Source organism: Jaculus jaculus, chromosome 15 (assembly GCF_020740685.1).
Source record: "Jaculus jaculus isolate mJacJac1 chromosome 15, mJacJac1.mat.Y.cur, whole genome shotgun sequence".
NCBI lineage: Eukaryota > Metazoa > Chordata > Mammalia > Rodentia > Dipodidae > Jaculus > Jaculus jaculus.
The window spans coordinates 64,639,212-64,657,195 of record NC_059116.1 but is presented as its reverse complement, the minus strand read 5'-3'; the positions used below and the strand labels follow the sequence as shown (position 1 = coordinate 64,657,195).

At 47.2% G+C, this 17,984-nt stretch overlaps 1 protein-coding gene across 3 annotated transcripts in view; it reads right to left on the bottom strand.

The window, feature by feature from the left end:
* Positions 1-17,984, bottom strand: part of Fam171a1 (family with sequence similarity 171 member A1) — a 132,080-nt gene that overhangs the window by 36,367 nt on the left and 77,729 nt on the right. For all 3 annotated transcript variants that reach the window (XM_045135025.1, XM_045135024.1, XM_045135026.1), the window contains exon 3: positions 12,874-12,966. In XM_045135025.1, the coding sequence (XP_044990960.1) occupies positions 12,874-12,916 (43 nt within the window). In that variant the 5' untranslated portion in view covers positions 12,917-12,966. The remainder of the gene's footprint in view (positions 1-12,873; positions 12,967-17,984) is intronic.

Here is a 17,984-nt window from a genome sequence, read left to right as displayed (position 1 = left end):
GCATGCTCACTGGTGAGAGATGCCTCCTCTCTGCCCCACCTCGCTCTTGCCATGGCCCTGCCTTTGTGCAAGAAAATTTGAAAAAAAAAAAAAAAAAGAATGAAAATTTTGTCACTGGTCAGATCTCCAGGGCCTGACTATGGTGGCTGGGTTGGGACACACGTGGGGATATGGGGATTAGGCTGGGACAGGTTTGTGACAAAGGGAAGCGGTGACTCAAGCTGGGTGGACACCTGCTGTGACTGGCACAGCATGGATGCCATCTGCTGAGAGGCCCACACAGCCCACAGAGGAACACAGGAAAAACCTACAAGTGGCAAAACGACCTAAGAGACATCTGAGAATGTAAGCGTATGGGCTATTCTAAACTGTGGTCTAAACAAAGCCTAAACGGGCGTGTGTGGGGCCCAGGAGGCTGTGTTCTTCAGCTCGTCGGGCTTAGAGCTGCTAAACTTTCATGTGACCGTTTGGACGAAGGAGGCTGGAGAGGGGAGCAGCCTGCCTGCCATCGCTGGGGGCTCCCCCTCACAGTCTCCAGCAGCTGCGTCGAAGTACCTCTCTTCTCAGACTCGGGACTTCATCCTCCTCCCCACGTCTGTAGCCTCTGCTTTACTGAAGACTCTGGGGCCTCCACTGCTTTCTGTACATCGACATGTTTCTTTTCCTTTGTCTATCTCCAAAGTCAAGTGAGTCCCTGTCCTAACTTCTGCTCTTTTGTCTGCATCGTGATGCACCTTCACCAGCCATTCTCGTCTTTGCCAACATGCTTTTGTGTAAAGCCTTCTCCTGCCTCAGCAACAAACACACCCATATCTTTACCAAGTGGAATCACAGTCCCTAGACAAACGTCTCTTCCCTTCCACGCCCCTTCAGTGACGTGGCTTTCGCCCACAGCAGGTGCTGACAATGCTGACTGTCCACTGTATAATCGGCAGACCCGCTGACCATTTCTGAGCTTTCCCCATCGCTGACCTCCTCGCAGTGGGCCACAGTTTACCATCCCCGGACATGAGCTCCCCCCTCCTCGGCATTCACGGTCTTGCCTCTGGTTTTCTCCAGTGTAAGTCTACTCTTTCCCATGGTGGGCTTTTCTCTAACTGCTCCCAGATGAATGAGTAGATCCCAAAGGACTGCTACCCCCTCACCTCTGTCATTTCTCTCCACTCTCCCTAGTGATTCCCTTCTACAGCCATAATCTCTTTAGCCCTGTACTTCTGTCTATCCCCTACCTACATTTTCCTTTGTCTTCCTGCCACTTCCACCCAGACATTCCACAACCAGCATCTACTCTCTCTCATTTAGAGATCCCATATTGTCTCCCACGTCTAGTTTTGATCCCAGATCAACATCACTTTCCCTTTCTTACCCATCTAATCAAGTGTCAAGCCTGGCCAGTTTTCCTCCATCAGCATTTCTTACATCAGCTTCCCCTCCCTTTCTGTCTCCACCCTACATCACCTACGCCACCACTCATTGCCTGACTATTAGACGTTTTCAGCTGGCCCTCTGATACTGCCTTTCCACCCACCCGCAGACACCGTGGCTGTCCTAAGATGCCGTTCTGACTGCACGCCTCCCTGCTTGCAGCCATGAGTGAGTCTCCACCACGTGGACGATGAATGAGAATCAAAGGCCACGGCAGAGATAAGTGGACCAAGACAGGTCCAAACTATGACCTCATCTCTCCTAAGTGAGAGGCATAAATCAGCGCTCCAGAATGTGTAAGCTTACACATATAGAAACAATCGTCTTGGGGAGAAGGAACTCTCTCTTGACTCTATGGGTGAGGAAATTAAAGCCCAAAGAGGTTAAGGAACTTTGCCAAGATCATTTTAACTTGTCAAAGGCAGATTTTTTTTTTTTTTTTTTTTGAGGTAGGGTATTGCTCTAACTCTGGCTGGTCTAGAATTCATTATATACTTTCAGGCTGGCCTTGGCCTTGAACTCACAGAGATCCTCCTACCTCAGCCTCCCAGGTTCTGGGATTAAAGGTATGTGCCACCACACTCAGAACAGACAAGGGGGTGGAATGGACATGCCAGGGCTTCTAGTCACTGCGAACGAACTTCAGATGCATGTGCTACTTTGTGAATCTTGCCTTTACGTAGGTACTGGGGAATCAAACCACGGTTGTTAGGCATCCCAGACAAGCACCTTAACCACTAACCCATCCCTCTAGCCCCAGAAATCTTTAAATTTATAGTCCACATCCCTTCTATTACAGCATATCTACTTTAAAGAAGATGTCTATTTCTGACCAGCTAGCTCCTATTATCTATCCTAATAGGACAAGGCTCTGTTTCTAGCATGCGGTCACGTTTGTCTCCATGTCTGGAAGTTCACCTGTCTGCTTCCTTATTTTACATACCATTTAAGATGTATCTTCAATACCACCTTCAGCATATCACACTTCACGATCCCAACTCAGGCTCCAAGCTCTAGCTGTACCTCTCTTACAGGTCTGTGCCTCGTATTACTGTATGTGAATAGATAGACGCCCGTCTCCCTGATCAGCAGTGTGATGGGGAAAGAATGTATCTCATCTGCTACCCAACAAAGCCTACTGAGCTGAATGCGGTGATTTATATACGGCAACTTGCTAAGTTCCAATAACGCTCTGCCTTAATTTCAACTAGTTAGGGGCACTAACACTTTGGGTCTTGGGATGGAGGCTGCCTGTGCATGGTATTTAAGCATACCCGGCTTCTATCCACTAGATGTCAGTGGGAGCCCCTCAGCTGTGATAACTAAAACATTTCCATATTACTAAATGTCCCTGGAAGCAAATGCAGCCCACTGGAGAACTGTGCATCTCCCTTATAACACAAACCACACCCCCTGAGAGTCTCCTCTGCTGTGGGCACAAGCTACATGATCAGGAAAAGGACAAGGCCTTTGTATTTCCGGCACTCAATGGCACAACTCAATAGTACAGACACAGGAATGGCTTAGTAAATCTGAGAATAGGAGAGAGACGGCAAAGAACAAGCTCAACAGCAGTGACTGACTGCCCAGGAGACAAGGACCCGAGGGATGCCTATCTGGAAGGCTAAGAGAGGGACGGTGAGATCAGACAGGGCATAGGAAAGTGCAGAGGCACAAGACAGCCAGCACACATGGAGAGGTGAAATACGTGTGAGCCACGAACAGGCTTTTGGGACCCCAGGCTGATGATGAGGCTTATGAAGGGCATGGTGCTTCTAGCTCAAGACCTTGGCCTTGAGATGCTCTGTAGAGAATAGACAGGGCTTGGACAAATCTAATGCTGAGGTGGCTGCAAAGCAGTTCAAGTGGAAAATGATCAAGATGCAAATACAGGCAGTGGCCCTGGGCTCCACAGAAGAGGTGGCAGAGCTGAGAGCTACTTTTGGAATATTTTGGACTAAAAGCTATCTACGGAAGTGAGAATCCATGAGGGAAGCTGAGAAGAATGAGTAAAGTGAGGGGTAGAGAAGGTAGATGAAGGAGAGCCAGGCAGGAGGAGACAGGCAGAGAGATCTACCAACTCTGGCTCTGCCAAACTCAGCAAAGGAAGTTTCTAAATAGCAGAAGTCCAGGCGTACAAGGGGCACAAGGGCACGTGTGTGGCAAGTGCAAGGGGTCAAGGGCACACGTGTGGCAAGCATGTAGTACTCCCAAGTTTGGGAAAGGAAATGATAAGGCTGTCATTTGAAGGAGAACAGGGGCCAAGAAGAGCTTCTCTTTGAAGGCCGAGACCTTATGCGATTTTTGAGAACTGAGGAAGAACTAGAAGAGAACACCTGGGAGGTTCCAAACAAGCGGAGGACAGTTGGCAACGACCAGGACCCCATGGGAATGTGCAGAGGCTCATGGTGGGACCAAGAAGCCACGGGGAGCAACGTTATCCCCATGTTCCATTGGAGAGGGAAGAAAATTACAGGTGGCATCCCCTGGCAACCTCTATTTTCTCCCTTCAACAAGAGGTAAATAGTCAGTAAGATTGGAAGGGCTTCTAGAAGCTGCCCTGTGGAACAGCAGCTGCCCTGGGGGGGGTGCAGATCAAGGACTACGAGAGGTATGAAGGTCGGGGGGAAAGGCTTCTGAAAGCTGCCCCGTGGGAAGGCAGCTGCCTGAGGAGCAGATAAAGGACTATGAGGCAACATAAAGGAAGCGAAGCTGCAGGCTAGGCCCCTAGTCTAGTCTCCTGCGTCTCTCAGTGTGAGTCATCTTGAGCTTCTAAAACCCATCCCCAGGAGATTTCAACTCATCTGGTCTTCAGCAAAGTACAAGACACTCTCTATGAAAATGATTCTTAGAGAATAGCATATGGTATTTTTCTTTCCATCCTCATCATCTCAATGGTAAGTCTGAAAGAAACTGCCAGTATTTAGCAACAAGGCGCTTGTTTTTAGATACGTCCTGCGTTGAGGCAAGTCCTGTGAGCGGGCACGCGGGAGGCAGCCCCTTACTGTTAAAACACTAGCCAAGGCTTCCTCCATAAAGCCAGAGCTATACCAACAGCACAACACCTTTCTTCCCTTCAGAATGCAAGGGTGGCTGGCTGCTCATGAAATTTCACTGGAAATACGTATTTAGTGTGGTTCCTGCCCATTCTGATGAGAACTGTCTTACTGGTATACAGGATCAGAATTCATGTGTGTGTGTACACATTATACATATATGTGGTTTACCTACAGAGAAGTGAATAGTGTTTTTTACGTTTTATAGAAGATTCTTATTACTTTGCATTGATTCTCTATTTCATTTAGTTGCATATATTTTAAAGGAGAACCTTCAGCTGGGGCTCAGTTGTTAAGGCACTTGCCTCCAAAGCCTCATCACTACCTTGGACTCCCCAGTACCCAAGTTCAGCCAGATACACAAAGTGGTACATGCTTCTGGAGTTAGTTTGCAGCTGCTACAGAGCCAGACATGCCCATTCTCTCTCTCTCTGCTTGTAAATAAAATAAAAAGAAGAAAACCTTCAGCAGAAGCCTCGTGTGTGTCTGGAGGACAGCCGTCTCTTGCCCTGCTCTCTCCATCCTCCCCGTGGCCCTTCATCCTTGCAAAGCTTCTCCTTCCGTGCTACGTGACACAATGTGGCATCGCGTGTGATGTGTGACACTTCAAATGCATACGTGAACTGGCATAGTGCTGCCCACTCCCTTCCCAGGACTGGCTGCCACATCACAGCATCCAAGCAATACATCCGCTCAGTCAACTGGTTTACGGGTAGTTACACTTCTGAGTGGGCGAGAATTTACTTTGTTCTTCTTCTACATATGGTGAAAAATAATAAATCCAAATAAATGCAATCAGCTCAAGAATAGAACTCTATTCCTCAACTGCAGATCCCACGATGTGGTATCACAGAGCCACAGGAAGTGCCCACCGGCAGTGATCCCTTTACTTTACTGTTTACTTAGGCATGGCTTTCCTTCCTGGGAGGAAGAGACTTTCACCTGAATAAAATTATCCATCATTGCTATTATCTGGTTGCACTCCACTGAGAAAGGTCCTAGTATACAAACCTTGATCAACTCATGAAGTGGAATAAATTTATAAAGTAATAAAATTTTAAGAAGCTGGCAAAGAAATGAAATTATAGAAAGGAAGAAGTGATTCCTAGGTAGATTATGTCAAGACATAGGACAAAGATATGATACAATGGATCAATTAAGTAAAAAAAATTATTGGAATTACCTCCTTGGGCTTGTTTACTCATTAATTTTTTTTTAATTTTTTTTTATTTATTTGAGAGTGACAGACACAGAGAGAAGGACAGATAGAGGGAGAGAGAGAGAATGGGCGTGCCAGGGCTTCCAGCCTCTGCAAACGAACTCCAGACGCGTGCGCCCCCTTGTGCATCTGGCTAACGTGGGACCTGGGGAACCGAGCCTCGAACCGGGGTCCTTAGGCTTCACAGGCAAGCGCTTAACCGCTAAGCCATCTCTCCAGCCCCTCATTAATTTTTTAAAAATATATTTTATTTATTTGAAAGAGAGAGAAAGAGACAGAGAGAGATTGAGAGAGAGAGAGAGAGGGGGGAATAAATGAATGTACCAGGGCCTCCAGCCACTGCAAATGAACTCCAGAAAAATGTACCCCCTTGTGCATCTGGCTTATGTGGGTCCTGGAGAATTGAACCGGGATCCTTTGGCTTTGCAGGCAAACACCTTAACCACTAAACCGTCTCTCCAGCCTCACTCATTAATTTTTTTTACAAAAATTTTGTTTATCTTTATTTACTTATTTGAGAGTGACAGAGAGAGAAAGAGAGAGAGAGAGAATGAGTGCACCAAGGCCTCCAGCACTGCAAACGAACCCCCTTGTGCATCTGGCTAACGTGGGTCCTGGGGAATCGAGCCTCGAACCAAGGTCCTTAGGCTTCACAGGCAAGTGCTTAACCGCCAAGCCATCTCTCCAGCCCATTTTTAAAATTATTATTTTATGAGAGAGAGAGCATGGGTGTGCTGGGGCCTTCAGCTGCTGTGAACAAACTCCAGGTGCATGCAGCGCCCTGTGCACATTTGTGACATTGAGCACTTGAGTCACAGTGTGTCTGGCTACATGGGACCTGGAGATTTGAACCTGGGTCCTTAGGCTTCATACGAAGCACCTTAGCTGCTAAGCCATCTCTCCAGCCCTCAATTCTTTGTTTTTATGTGCACATGTGTGTGGTGTGCATGTGTGGGTGGGTGTTGATGTGTGTGTGCATCTGTGCAAGTGTGGAGACTGACACTGGGTATTTGCCTCAATTGCTCTTCACCCTCCACCTTTATTTAAGAGAGAGAGAGACAGAGAGAATATGAATATTGGCACACCAGGGCTCCAGCCACTGCAATTGAACTCCAGATGCTTGCGCCACCTAGTGGGCATGTTCAACCTTGCACTTGCCTCACCTTTGTGCATCTGGCTTATATGGGATCTGGAGAGTCGAATGTGGGTCCTTAGGCTTCACAGGCAAGCACCTGCTTGCTATCTAAACCACTATCTAGACCACTAAGCCATCTCTCTAGCTCTTTTCACCTTGCATTTATTTATTTATTTGTAATCAGAGAGAGAGAGAGTGAGACACAGAGAGAATGGGTGCACCAGGGCCTCTTGCCACTGCAAAAAGCTCCAGACATATACACCACTTTGTGTATCTGGCTTTATGTGAGCACTAGGGAATCGAACCAAAGGTAGCAGGCTCTGCAAGCAAGTACCTTTAACCCTGAGCCATCTCCACAGCCCCTTTACCTTATTTTTTAAAAAAATATTTTATTTTTATTTATTTATTTGAAAGAGAGAGGGGGAGAGAATGGGTACACCTGGGCCCCCAGCCTCTGCAAACAAACTCCAGATACATTCACCTCCTTGTGCATCTGTATTACATGGGTCCTAGGGAATTGAACTTGGATCCTTTGACTTTGTAGGCAAATACCTTTAACTGCTAACCTATCTCTCCAGATGTACCTTATTGTTTTGAAACAGTGTCTCTCACTAAAGCTAGGGTTCGTGATTTGGCTAGACTAGCTGGTCAGCAAGACCCAGGGTTTCTCTTCTCTGCACATCCCCAGTGTTGAGATTACAGAAGTGTGCTGCCAGCATGCCTGGCATTTAGATGGGCACTAGGAATCTGAACTCAGGTCACCACGTTTGTGTGACAAGCACTTTGCTGACTGAGCCTCTCCCCACTTAGGCTTATTTATAATAAGGTCATACTTCTTGCTCTGTAGAGAAAAAGGTTATTCAAGGATTCTCCTGTGTGAGCTGTGCATTTGTTTTGTCACTAATAACAAACAAAAAAGTTAGCCAGGCATGGTGGCGCACAACTTTAATCCCAGCACTCGGGAGGCAGAGGTAGGAGGATCACCGTGAGTTCGATGCCACCCTGAGAATACATAGTGAATTGCAGGTTAGCCTGGACTACTGTGAGACCCTACCTTGAAAACCCCTCCTCAAAAAAAAAAAAAAAAAAAGTTGATCATGGAGAAAGTGGTCTATATGGGAAGTGCAAGGAGCAGTTGGATCTTGATTGTTTACTTGTATCTGCTTCATCCACTGTTGGGTGAGTGACGCACTGGGCACTTGACATGAAGCAGGCACAGGGGGCTAGAGGGTTAAGCGCTTGTCTGTGAAGCCTAAGGACCCCGGTTCGAGGCTCGATTCCCCAGGACCTACATTAGCCAGATGCACAAGGGGGTACATGCGTCTGGAGTTCATTAGCAGTGGCTGGAAGCCCTGGCATGCCCATTCTCTCTCTCTCTCTCTGTCTCTGTCTCTCTCTCTCTCTGTCTCTTTTTCTCTCTGTCACACTCAAATAAATAAATAAAAATGAAAAAAAAAAAAAAAAGCAGGCACAGGGCCAGGGCTTAGAGGAACTAAGATGAAGAGAACTCAGCCCTCATTTTTCAGTTGAGGAAAGGTACAAGGTATGGTTTAAATGTGAAATGCCCCCCACAGGCTCGTGAGTTCAAGTATGTGGTCTCTAGCTAGTAGTGTGCTTTGAGAGGCTGGGAAACCTTTCAAGTGGGTTGCTAGGGTGAGGGATTTCAGGATTACAGCCAGGCTCCTCATTGGGCTCAAAGTGATTCTTGGTCCACCAAGATGTAACAAATGGAGTCACAACCTTCCACCATCACTGATGGAGCCTCAGCTGTGATGCCTTCCCACCACTATGGACCACAGCCTCCTAAACTGGGAACCCAAGTAAATCCTTCCTCCCTTGAGTTGCTTCTGCCAGGTACACGATGTACAGTGACAAGAAAACTCAGCAAGACAGAACATTACCAAATATGGCAGAAAAGGTGGTGTCCTTAAAAGGAACCAGAGCCACCAGCTGGAGGGTGGTTTATGAGCATGCTAGAGGCCGTTGGGGGGGCATCTGAGGACACTGAAAGCGCAGGGCCTGGTGCTCCGAGGCTCTAGGGAGCTCCCGGGACTTACTCATGGAAATGCTTGTCATTGCCACTAGCCCCTGGAGGACTTCCTTCTAACTTCATACTAAGTGGCTTCCTCTGTTCTCAGAGCCTTTCTGATGTCCTCTAACTGCTCACAGTTGGCCTGGCCAGGACCCTGGGCCCAGTCCATACCTTACGAGCATTCAGCTGCAATTCTCACCTCTCCTGAGTGCTTATGTCAATCCCTTTAAAAGGAAGAGAGGCCAGACCTGTGGCCTTTTACTTGATGGGTTGGTAACTCAGTGCTAGATTACCTCTGATCCTCCAGCCATGGCCCAGAGGGCTTGTGTCACATGATCCCAGACCTGTGACAGATGAGGTTGGATGGCAAGGCAGGTGGTCTGACTCATCTCCAGGGGAGATACCAGAAGGATCTGGAGAATACAGCTTTGTTGTCCACAGAGGGCTGGAGGACAGGATGGAAAATGGGGTGGGATGTGCCAGATGAAAAAGAAACTCAGATTAGAACAGAGCTCTTGAAGGAGAAGAACACTTACTTATCAGAGAAGCTGAGGCTGATCACAGTGGACCCTGACAGCTTAGCGAGGAGCTAGGATTTTATCTATAGACACAGGGGAGCCAGAAAGAGAAAGGACCAGGACTTGGTCCCAGGAAGACCAAACAGGAAGCTCAGCACATAAAGCTTGGGAAAGGAGGGACTCGAGGCAGGAAGTTTCTCCATAGAGGTTCATCCCTAACACAATACATCAGCTGAGGGTGACTGCAGAGAGCTATCAGAACCTGAGTGTGCACACGACAGGAAAGAATGCAAGCGTAGGCAGGCAGAGGGAGGGACAGTAACTAAGAAGGGACTGAGGCTGTGAAGCCAGGCTCCTGACAACTGCATCTGACTCACGGAGGTACAAGAAGGGGTGATGAAGGTTGTATCAGAAGAAGGTAACTGCTTACAGACAGCACGTTACAGGAACTCTGGGATCCTTCACAGACCTCCTCAGAGTGGTGAAAGGGACAGCTAGGTGTCAGGGCTGGCAGTGACAGCAAAGAGGAGGGCAAGCAGCCATGAGCACAGGCAACCCCACCCCAGGCTCCCAAGTGCTGGGACTAAAGACACGTGTCACTATACCTGCCTTCCATTGCTTTTCAAATTCATCTTCTAAAAGCAGTAGCATATGTCAAATGCTTTGTGTCCCTGCATCTCCCCACTAATGAAAAAAGAGCTCACTTCATCTGCGTGTGGAATATGGATTTCTTGCAGTAAAGAATGATGGGGGCTGGATAGATGCCTTAGTGGTTAAGGTGCTTGCTAGTGAAGCCCAAAGACTCATGCTCGACTGTCCCAGTCTCATGTAAGCTAGAAGCGCAAGGCGACAGAAGTGCACAAGGTCGCATATGCACATAAGGTGACACATGCATCTGAAGTTCGATTACAATGGCTGGAGACCCTGGCATGCCAATTCTCCCTCACCCTTGCATGTGCATAAAAAAGAATGATGGGGCTGACATAATCATTAGGATTTAAGAATAAAGGACAATGGTCTCTCCATGTCTGTAGGATACCTCCTGTGGAAACCAAAATCCAGAGGTGCCCAAGTCCCTTAAGAAAAATGGCAACAGTATTTGAATAGAATTGATGCATATCCTGTACATTTAAAAAGCATACTCGGGGCTGGAGAGATGGCTTAGCGGTTAAGCGCTTGCCTGTGAAGCCTAAGGACCCCGGTTCGAGGCTCAATTCCCCAGGACCCACATTAGGCAGATGCACAAGGGGGCACATGCATCTGGAGTTCATTTGCAGTGGCTGGAATCCCTGGCACGCCCATTCTCATTCTCTCTGTCTACCTGCCTCTTTCTCTGTTGCTCTCAAATAAATAAAAATAACAAAAATTTTTTTAAAAAAGCATACTCAATATAGTCATTATATTGAACGGCTAGGAAATAATGGCCAATAAAGTCTATACATGTTCAGTAGTGGAGTTTTTTCAAGGGGTAGGGGAGACAGAGTCTCATACAGCCCAGGCTGGCCTCAAACTCACTGTGTAGCTAGCTGAAGATGACCTTGGACTTCTGATCTTCCTACCTTTACAGATGTGCCACCATTTCTGGTTTATGAGCTGCTGGGGATTAAATCCAGGGCTGAAAGCATGTTAGGCAAGCATTCTACCATATCCAGCCCTGACCTTTTGGTGTGGTGGCACTTTAATATCCTGAGCAGGGTGTGGTTGAGCACATCTTTAATCCCAGCTCTCGGGAGGCAGAGGTAGCAGGAACACTGTGAGTTCAAGGCCAGCCTAGACTACCTAGTGAATTGCAGGTGAGCCTGGGCTAGAGCCAGACCCTACCTCAAAAAAGTGTTGTGTGTGTGTATTTTTTTCTATCCAAGGTTGACTAAATCAGTGGATAAATGCAACAATTAAAAGAACCTTGGGGGCTGGAGAGATGGCTTAGCAGTTAAGTGCTTGCCTGTGAAGCCCAAGGACTCCAGTTTGAGGCTTGATCCCCCAGGATCCATGTTAGCCAGATGCACAAGGGAGTGCATGCGTCTGGAGTTCATTTGCAGTGGCTGGAGGCCCTGGCACGCCCATCCTCTCTCTCCCCCCGCCTCTCTGTCTATTGCTCTCAAAAAAAAAAAAAAAAAGCAAACCTTGGGCTGGAGAGATGGCTTAGTGGTTAAGCGCTTGCCTGTGAAGCCTGAGGACCTCAGTTTGAGGCTCGATTCTCCAGAACCCACGTTAGCCAGATGCACAAGAGGGCGCACACGTCTGGAGTTGGGTTTGTAGTGGCTGGAAGACCTGGCATGCCCATTCTCTCTATCTGCCTCTTTCTCTCTCTTTCTCTGTTGCTCTCAAATAAGTAAAAATAAACAAAAAAATTAAAAAAAAAAGAAAATGAAAAAAACCTTATAAAATATTCAGGGCCAGAACAGTATGATTCTCAGGACTGTGGTTAAGATGGAATAAAGTGAGCGCAGCACACAAATACATTTTACTTAAATATTTTATTTTATTTTTTGAGAGAGAGAACAAGGCAGAAGAAGAAGAAGAGGAAGAGGAAGAAGAAGAAGAGGAGGAGGAAGAAGAAAGAGAGAGAGAGAGAGAGAGAGAGAGAGAGATAGAGAATGGGCACGCTAGGGCCTCCAGGTACTACAAACTCCAGACGCATGAGCCACCCTGTGCATCTGACTTATGTGGGTCCTGAGGAATTGAACCAAGGTCCTTTGGCTTTGCAGGCAAGTGCCTTAACCATTAAAACATCTCTCCAGTCCACATTTTACTTAAGTATTATTCCCAACTCTAATCCCAATCCCAATGACAGGGAAAGTACCCGGAACCTTCCATAATAGCGTCTCTTGATCTCTCTTATTTATAAGTGTGTGTGCCATGGTAGAACATCAGGTCCTCTCCTCTATTGCTCTTTATTTCCTTGAGATCGAGTTTCTCACACAACACTGGGCTGGCTAAGTTGGCCCCAGAAATTCTCTGCTCTTCACTTCTAGGGTTACAGGCATGAGTGACCATATCCAGCTTTCTATGTGGTGCCGGGGATTGAACTGAGATCCTCATGCTATGCGTCAAACACTCTTACATACTGAGCCATCATCCCAGTCCCCATATTAGCTTCTCTTCCAAAGCAGTGCATGTGGGCTTGGGGGCTGGGGATCACATTTACAATATATCTCACCTATGAGATATACTGAAAAAACAAGAAGCAGAAGAGAGAAAAAAACCATATATACATATAGACAATATAGCATGGAACAGGACAGTGATCAAAATGATTAACAACCTCTTTAGAAAGAGAGGGGGTGTGGAGCTCTCCATGGTGAGTGTGGCAGAAGTCAGTTTATAGCCTACTCATAGTTTGACTGATATTCAGAGCTTCACAGAGACAAGACCCTAGAGTCTCAGCCAGGGATAAAGTCAAGGCTGTCACCACCCAAGGAGAAGCAGCATCCTCAGAAAATGTCAGTGGTTGGCCCAAGATTTTTCTTTTTAAATATTAAACATACCTTGAAATCCTGATACTATTTGGACAACATCTTCATAGACCATTAGAGTAGCAGATCGTTCTGGAAGCAAGCCGAGGCTCAATGAAGAAAATACTGCAAGAATAATAATGGACGTAAGGGAACTCTGATATTTAAATCCAAAGGCCCACTTTAACCCTCACGTACTCTGAATTCTTTGAACTTTCTGATTTCATATCATTATACAGATTTTTCTGAAACACCTTCAAAATGCAATGGGAACATTGAAATCCTTCATAGAACAACTGCTGTCCTGCCCCAGGCAACAGGCAACTGGCAGAGAGGTCCGATATGTATTCAGTGAGGAAATGGAACCTCTCCCCTAGGAGTATGCTGGAGGACGGCTCAGGAAGGAAAGCACTCGTCACATAAGCATGAGGACCTGAGTTTGGATCCCCAGAATCCACATAAATATTGGGTATGTTAAGTGCCTGTAATCCCAGCACTGGGGAGGTGGATGTAGGCAGATCCCTGGGCCATGCTGGCTAGCTAGTCTATCTGAATGGGTGAACCCTGGATTCAACGAGACATTCTGTCTCAATAAATAGGATGGAGAACAATTAAGGAAAATGCCCAACACTGTCCTCTGGCTTTTACACTCATGTGCACACACATATATGTCTATACACATGAACCACATACACACATGTACTCACTGCACACGTATGTATAAAAAATTAAAAGCTACTATATGAATATATATGTTATATACATCAGCATTAGGAAATACTTTAAAAAATATTTGCTTAGGTTCATGTATGGCTTAGGCTAAAAGATTATTTTACCTTACTTGGGAAGTAATAACATGACAGAATTTATTCAATTTAAAAATTTTAAAAAGTTCTTAAGCATTTGGACTTCCAAAGAAGATTCATGAAGCCTACAACTTTCTGAGCAGAGCATATCTGCCGTGGTTTAAATATGCAATGTTTCTCACAGGCTCATGTGTTGGAACACTTGGCGCCCAGTGGGTGGGGCTGTTTTGAAAGGTGTGGAACCTTTAGGAGGTAGAGTCTCACTAAGGGAAGTAGATCCACAGAGGGGAGCAAGAGGGTGATCCCTGAGGTTTTATAGCCTGGCCCTGCCTCCTGTCAACCCTCTGCTTCCTGACTGTGGCTCAGAGTGACCAGCTGCCTCACCTTGCTGCTGAGACGCTTTCTCTACCACAGTGGACTGTATTCTGCCTGAAATCTTGTGCCAAACCAAAGCCTTCATTAAGTTGATTTTAATTAGTATTTTTTTGTTAATTTTATTTATTTATTTGAGAGTGACAGTCAGAGAGAAAGAGGCAGAGAGAGAGAGAGAGAGAGAGAATGGGTGCGGCAGGGCCTCCAGCCACTGCACCAGACACCAGACACGTGTGCCCCTTGTGCATCTGGTTAACATGGGTCCTGGGGAGTTGAGCCTTGAACTGGGGTCCTTAGGCTTCACAGGCAAGCGCCTAACTGCTAAGCAATCTCTCCAGCCCTTAATTAGTATTTTAGCCCAACAATGAGAAAATGAGTATAATACGGATTTGAGAAAAGGAAACCAATTAATTGCATTATAGACTAACATGTAGAACGTAACTCTAAGTGCTTTGATGTTGGTAATTTGTGCAAATACTAAAGCCACTCTACAACATAGGTATCATTCATGTGCCCACTTTTTAGCAAAGGTTGATAGATGAAGAAATCACTTGCCAGCCATTCCCCAGCTGGTAGATGCTGGGCTCTGGGACGTGAACTCTGGAGTCTGTGCTCAACATCTGAGCTACATGGACTCAAACTCAACGGCCCTTCGGATTTTGGGCAGGCCAGCCCCGAAGTTGCGAGAAGAGGAAGAGTGACGCTGCCCGCCTCCGCCAGGCCCCGGGCTGCTGCTCCCTCCTGGAGCTGCGAGCTTCCAGACGGGGTCCAGGCCCAAGCACCTTGGTGCTCAGTGCTATGACGCCTCAGCTCTGCCACACCCGAGAACCTTCCTCCCAAGCGGTGTGCTCGGAAAACTTCTCTCATCTAAAGCACTTGGTCCCTTCATCCGCAGGGCAGCTGCTCTGGCACGTGTTTCAATCTTCTTTCTCAGAGGAGAACTAGGAATGTGCCGGGTCTGCCCTGAGCTTGGCTCAGGCCCGGGCTTGCTGGGCTACGAGGGCTGGGGCCGCGGACCACAGGGTCTGGGAGGGGGAGACGGCCAAGAGGCCCCAGAGTCTGACATGGACGGTGTTTTTACCCACCCTGGGCGCTGCCTGAAGCCTGTTAACACTAAGCAGGTGAGAGTTTTTATTTTTGATGGTGTTGAGGATGGAGCCCAGGGCTTCTCACATTCTAGGCAAGTGCTCCAGCACTGAGTGACACTCCAGCCAGTAAGGAACGAGTGCTAAGTAGAGAGAGGGACGTCTCTCGGCATGGGGAAGGCGGGAAGCCTTGCTAGAGAGAAGTGAGCCCAGCTGGGAGTCATGATAGAAAGTGCAAGCTTGCCAGCTAAACGATGGGCAATGAGTAACCCTCTTGACACTGATGGAGAGGGTGAAGGTTCCAGGCTCCTTCGGGGAACAACAAACTGCTAGGCTGGCCAGCCCGTGAAGCAGGAAAGTGAGAGCAGGCCAGAGAAGGATGTGTGTCACTGTCAACTGTGCTGTGGCCACCGAAGGACTTTAGGTGTATATTTAATGTAACTGGACACATTTGTTTTTCTTTTTGTCTGTAGTGAGTGTGTATATGTAAACGCCTGTCTGTAGAGTGTGTATGTGTGTGTGTGCGTGCGCGCATTCATATGTGGAGATCAGAGGTTGATGTTGAGTCTTCCTGAATAGCTCTTTACCTTAGTTTTGAAACGGGGTCTCTGACAGAACCCTAACTCTCTGATTCGGCAAGTCCAGCTGGCCAGTGAGTCTCGGGGGTCCTCCTGCCCCTGCCTCCCTAGTGTTAGGATTATAGGCACATACCACCACACTCAGCTTTAACATGGGTGCTGGGGATCCAAACTTGGGTCCTCACCCTTGGGGGACAAGCACCTGACCCATTAAGTATTCTTCTTAGCCCCTGAGGAATGGATTTTAAGTCAGTGTAGTGAGTAGTTTGAAGAGGCAGATGAACCTGGGTGAGGCGGTCCTGGACCATCGCCGAACCCCGTGCTGGGGCAATGGCTACCAAGATGGGAAGAATGAGGGGCAGAATGGTGAGCTTCCGTGGACGGGCTGAGTCATATAATTGAATTGGAGGTTCCCTGTTTGCCAGAGGCAAGGGGTGCTCTCCTTAGGCTAAAACCTTCTTCCTCTAGTCCACACCCATTCAAGAAAGGGGAAAAAGAAAAGAAGAAAAGAAAAAATCTCCAACACATCATCTACGAGCTATTATTAAAGATGGAAAAACAAAGACTCCAATTCCAAGACTTCATCACAATGCTCCCGCAGCCTAGAACACTGCACACGTGTAGTCAAGAAAGCATTCGGGTTTCAATCTTCATCCTATTTTAGAAGAGGCTCATGGCTCATCTGTTTTTCTTGTCCAGTTATTTGGAATACCAGAAGAGTTAGAGTTGACTTCTAAAAATATACAGGAAAACAAGAGTTTCCTTTTATGAGAGGCCAGTCTAAATTTTGACCACACCTCCTATTAGGTGCTAGGTAAGAATATCTTTATTATATTGAAAAGGCCAGTGCAGTAAAATAACTGAAGACATAGGACAGCCCTGGAAATTATTTGGGCTAATTAATTTCATTTTAGAACCAGGCCACACAGGCTCAGAAATTCCTGATGTGCTGGGGGTGGGGGTGGATCTCCACGCTGTGTCCAGTTAAACTGCTCTTCCTGTGATTTGATTCATCGCAGAAACAGATATCTTAGAAATAGCTTCTGTCTCTCAAGTGATCATATGAACAGAGTCAAGTGCAAGTAATTGAACAATCCCAATTTTCATCATTCATGAATCCCATATTTGAAAATATAACTTGTTTGCTGCAATTTGCCCATAATCTCTTAAGTCAGTACCCTTGGAGGTCTACGTCTGTGTCTCCAGTGGCCATGGGTGGCATCTCCTGGCGTTTGCAGCCCCACCAGAAGCTGCCCAGGGTGGCACTCTGTCTGCTTTCATCAGCCCTCACTCCACAAATGCTCTTTTCTCCATCATGTGGGGCCAGGCCGGTCACATTTTTCTGTTCTTTCTGTTTGTAATGTCACTATTTTAAACAGTGCCCACGTGTAATGCAGAAGGTCCTGTATTAGTTACCTTCTCGTTGCTGTGACCAAATACTTGATTGGAAGCAACTTAAGGCGGGTTTATTTCAGCTCACAGTTTGGGGTTCCCATCGGGCATGGCGGGGAAGGCGGGGCAGCAGGAGCATGGTGCAGAGCTGGCCACTGTGCATCTCAGCGGGCAGAGCGGTGGATGCTTCTGCTCAGTTCATGCTCCTTTTTAGGGAGTTAAGGACCCAGCCCATGGAATGGTGCTGCCCGGGTCCTCCCGCCTCAATTAATCTAATCTAGAATATTCCTCACAGACATTTCCAGAGATTTGCTTCCATGGTGACTTTAAATCCTGTCAAGTTGACAGGCAGAGATTAGCCGTCACAGGTCCGAGGCTTGAGAAGGCTGCGAAGAGCCTTATGGAGAAAACAGTGGATAGATAATCACTGCTCAGGCGCGAGTTACAGGCTGTGGGCTGAGTGTAATGTTCTCATATCAATCACCTAAGTGTTCAATGAAGTGTCCTTCAGCAACACACACATAGCCTGAAGTCACACGGTTGATGAGAAGTTCTGGCCAGAGGCTTCTAGGGGGTTGTCATTCATTTCTGTCCCTCGTCGTAGCTCAGTGTTTGCCAACTATGGATGGAGGCCCTTTTAGAACTTAACTCCAGCCAATAACTAACACATTGACAGGCCCTGTGCAGCTGATCGCCTGACACAGGCAGATGCTGTCTAAACTCCCAGTGACATCCCAGGGAAGTCAACGGGGAGCCCCAACGTTTCCTTTAGATGGACCCTAATAAGGAGGTGCTTCGTCTTGCTTTGGCCTTCCCTGGGTTCTGCCCCAGGCCCTCTGCCCTGCCCTGCACACTGAGCTCAGCTCTGCTTACCACCCACATGAACCCTCTAGAGAGAGACATGCTCCCAT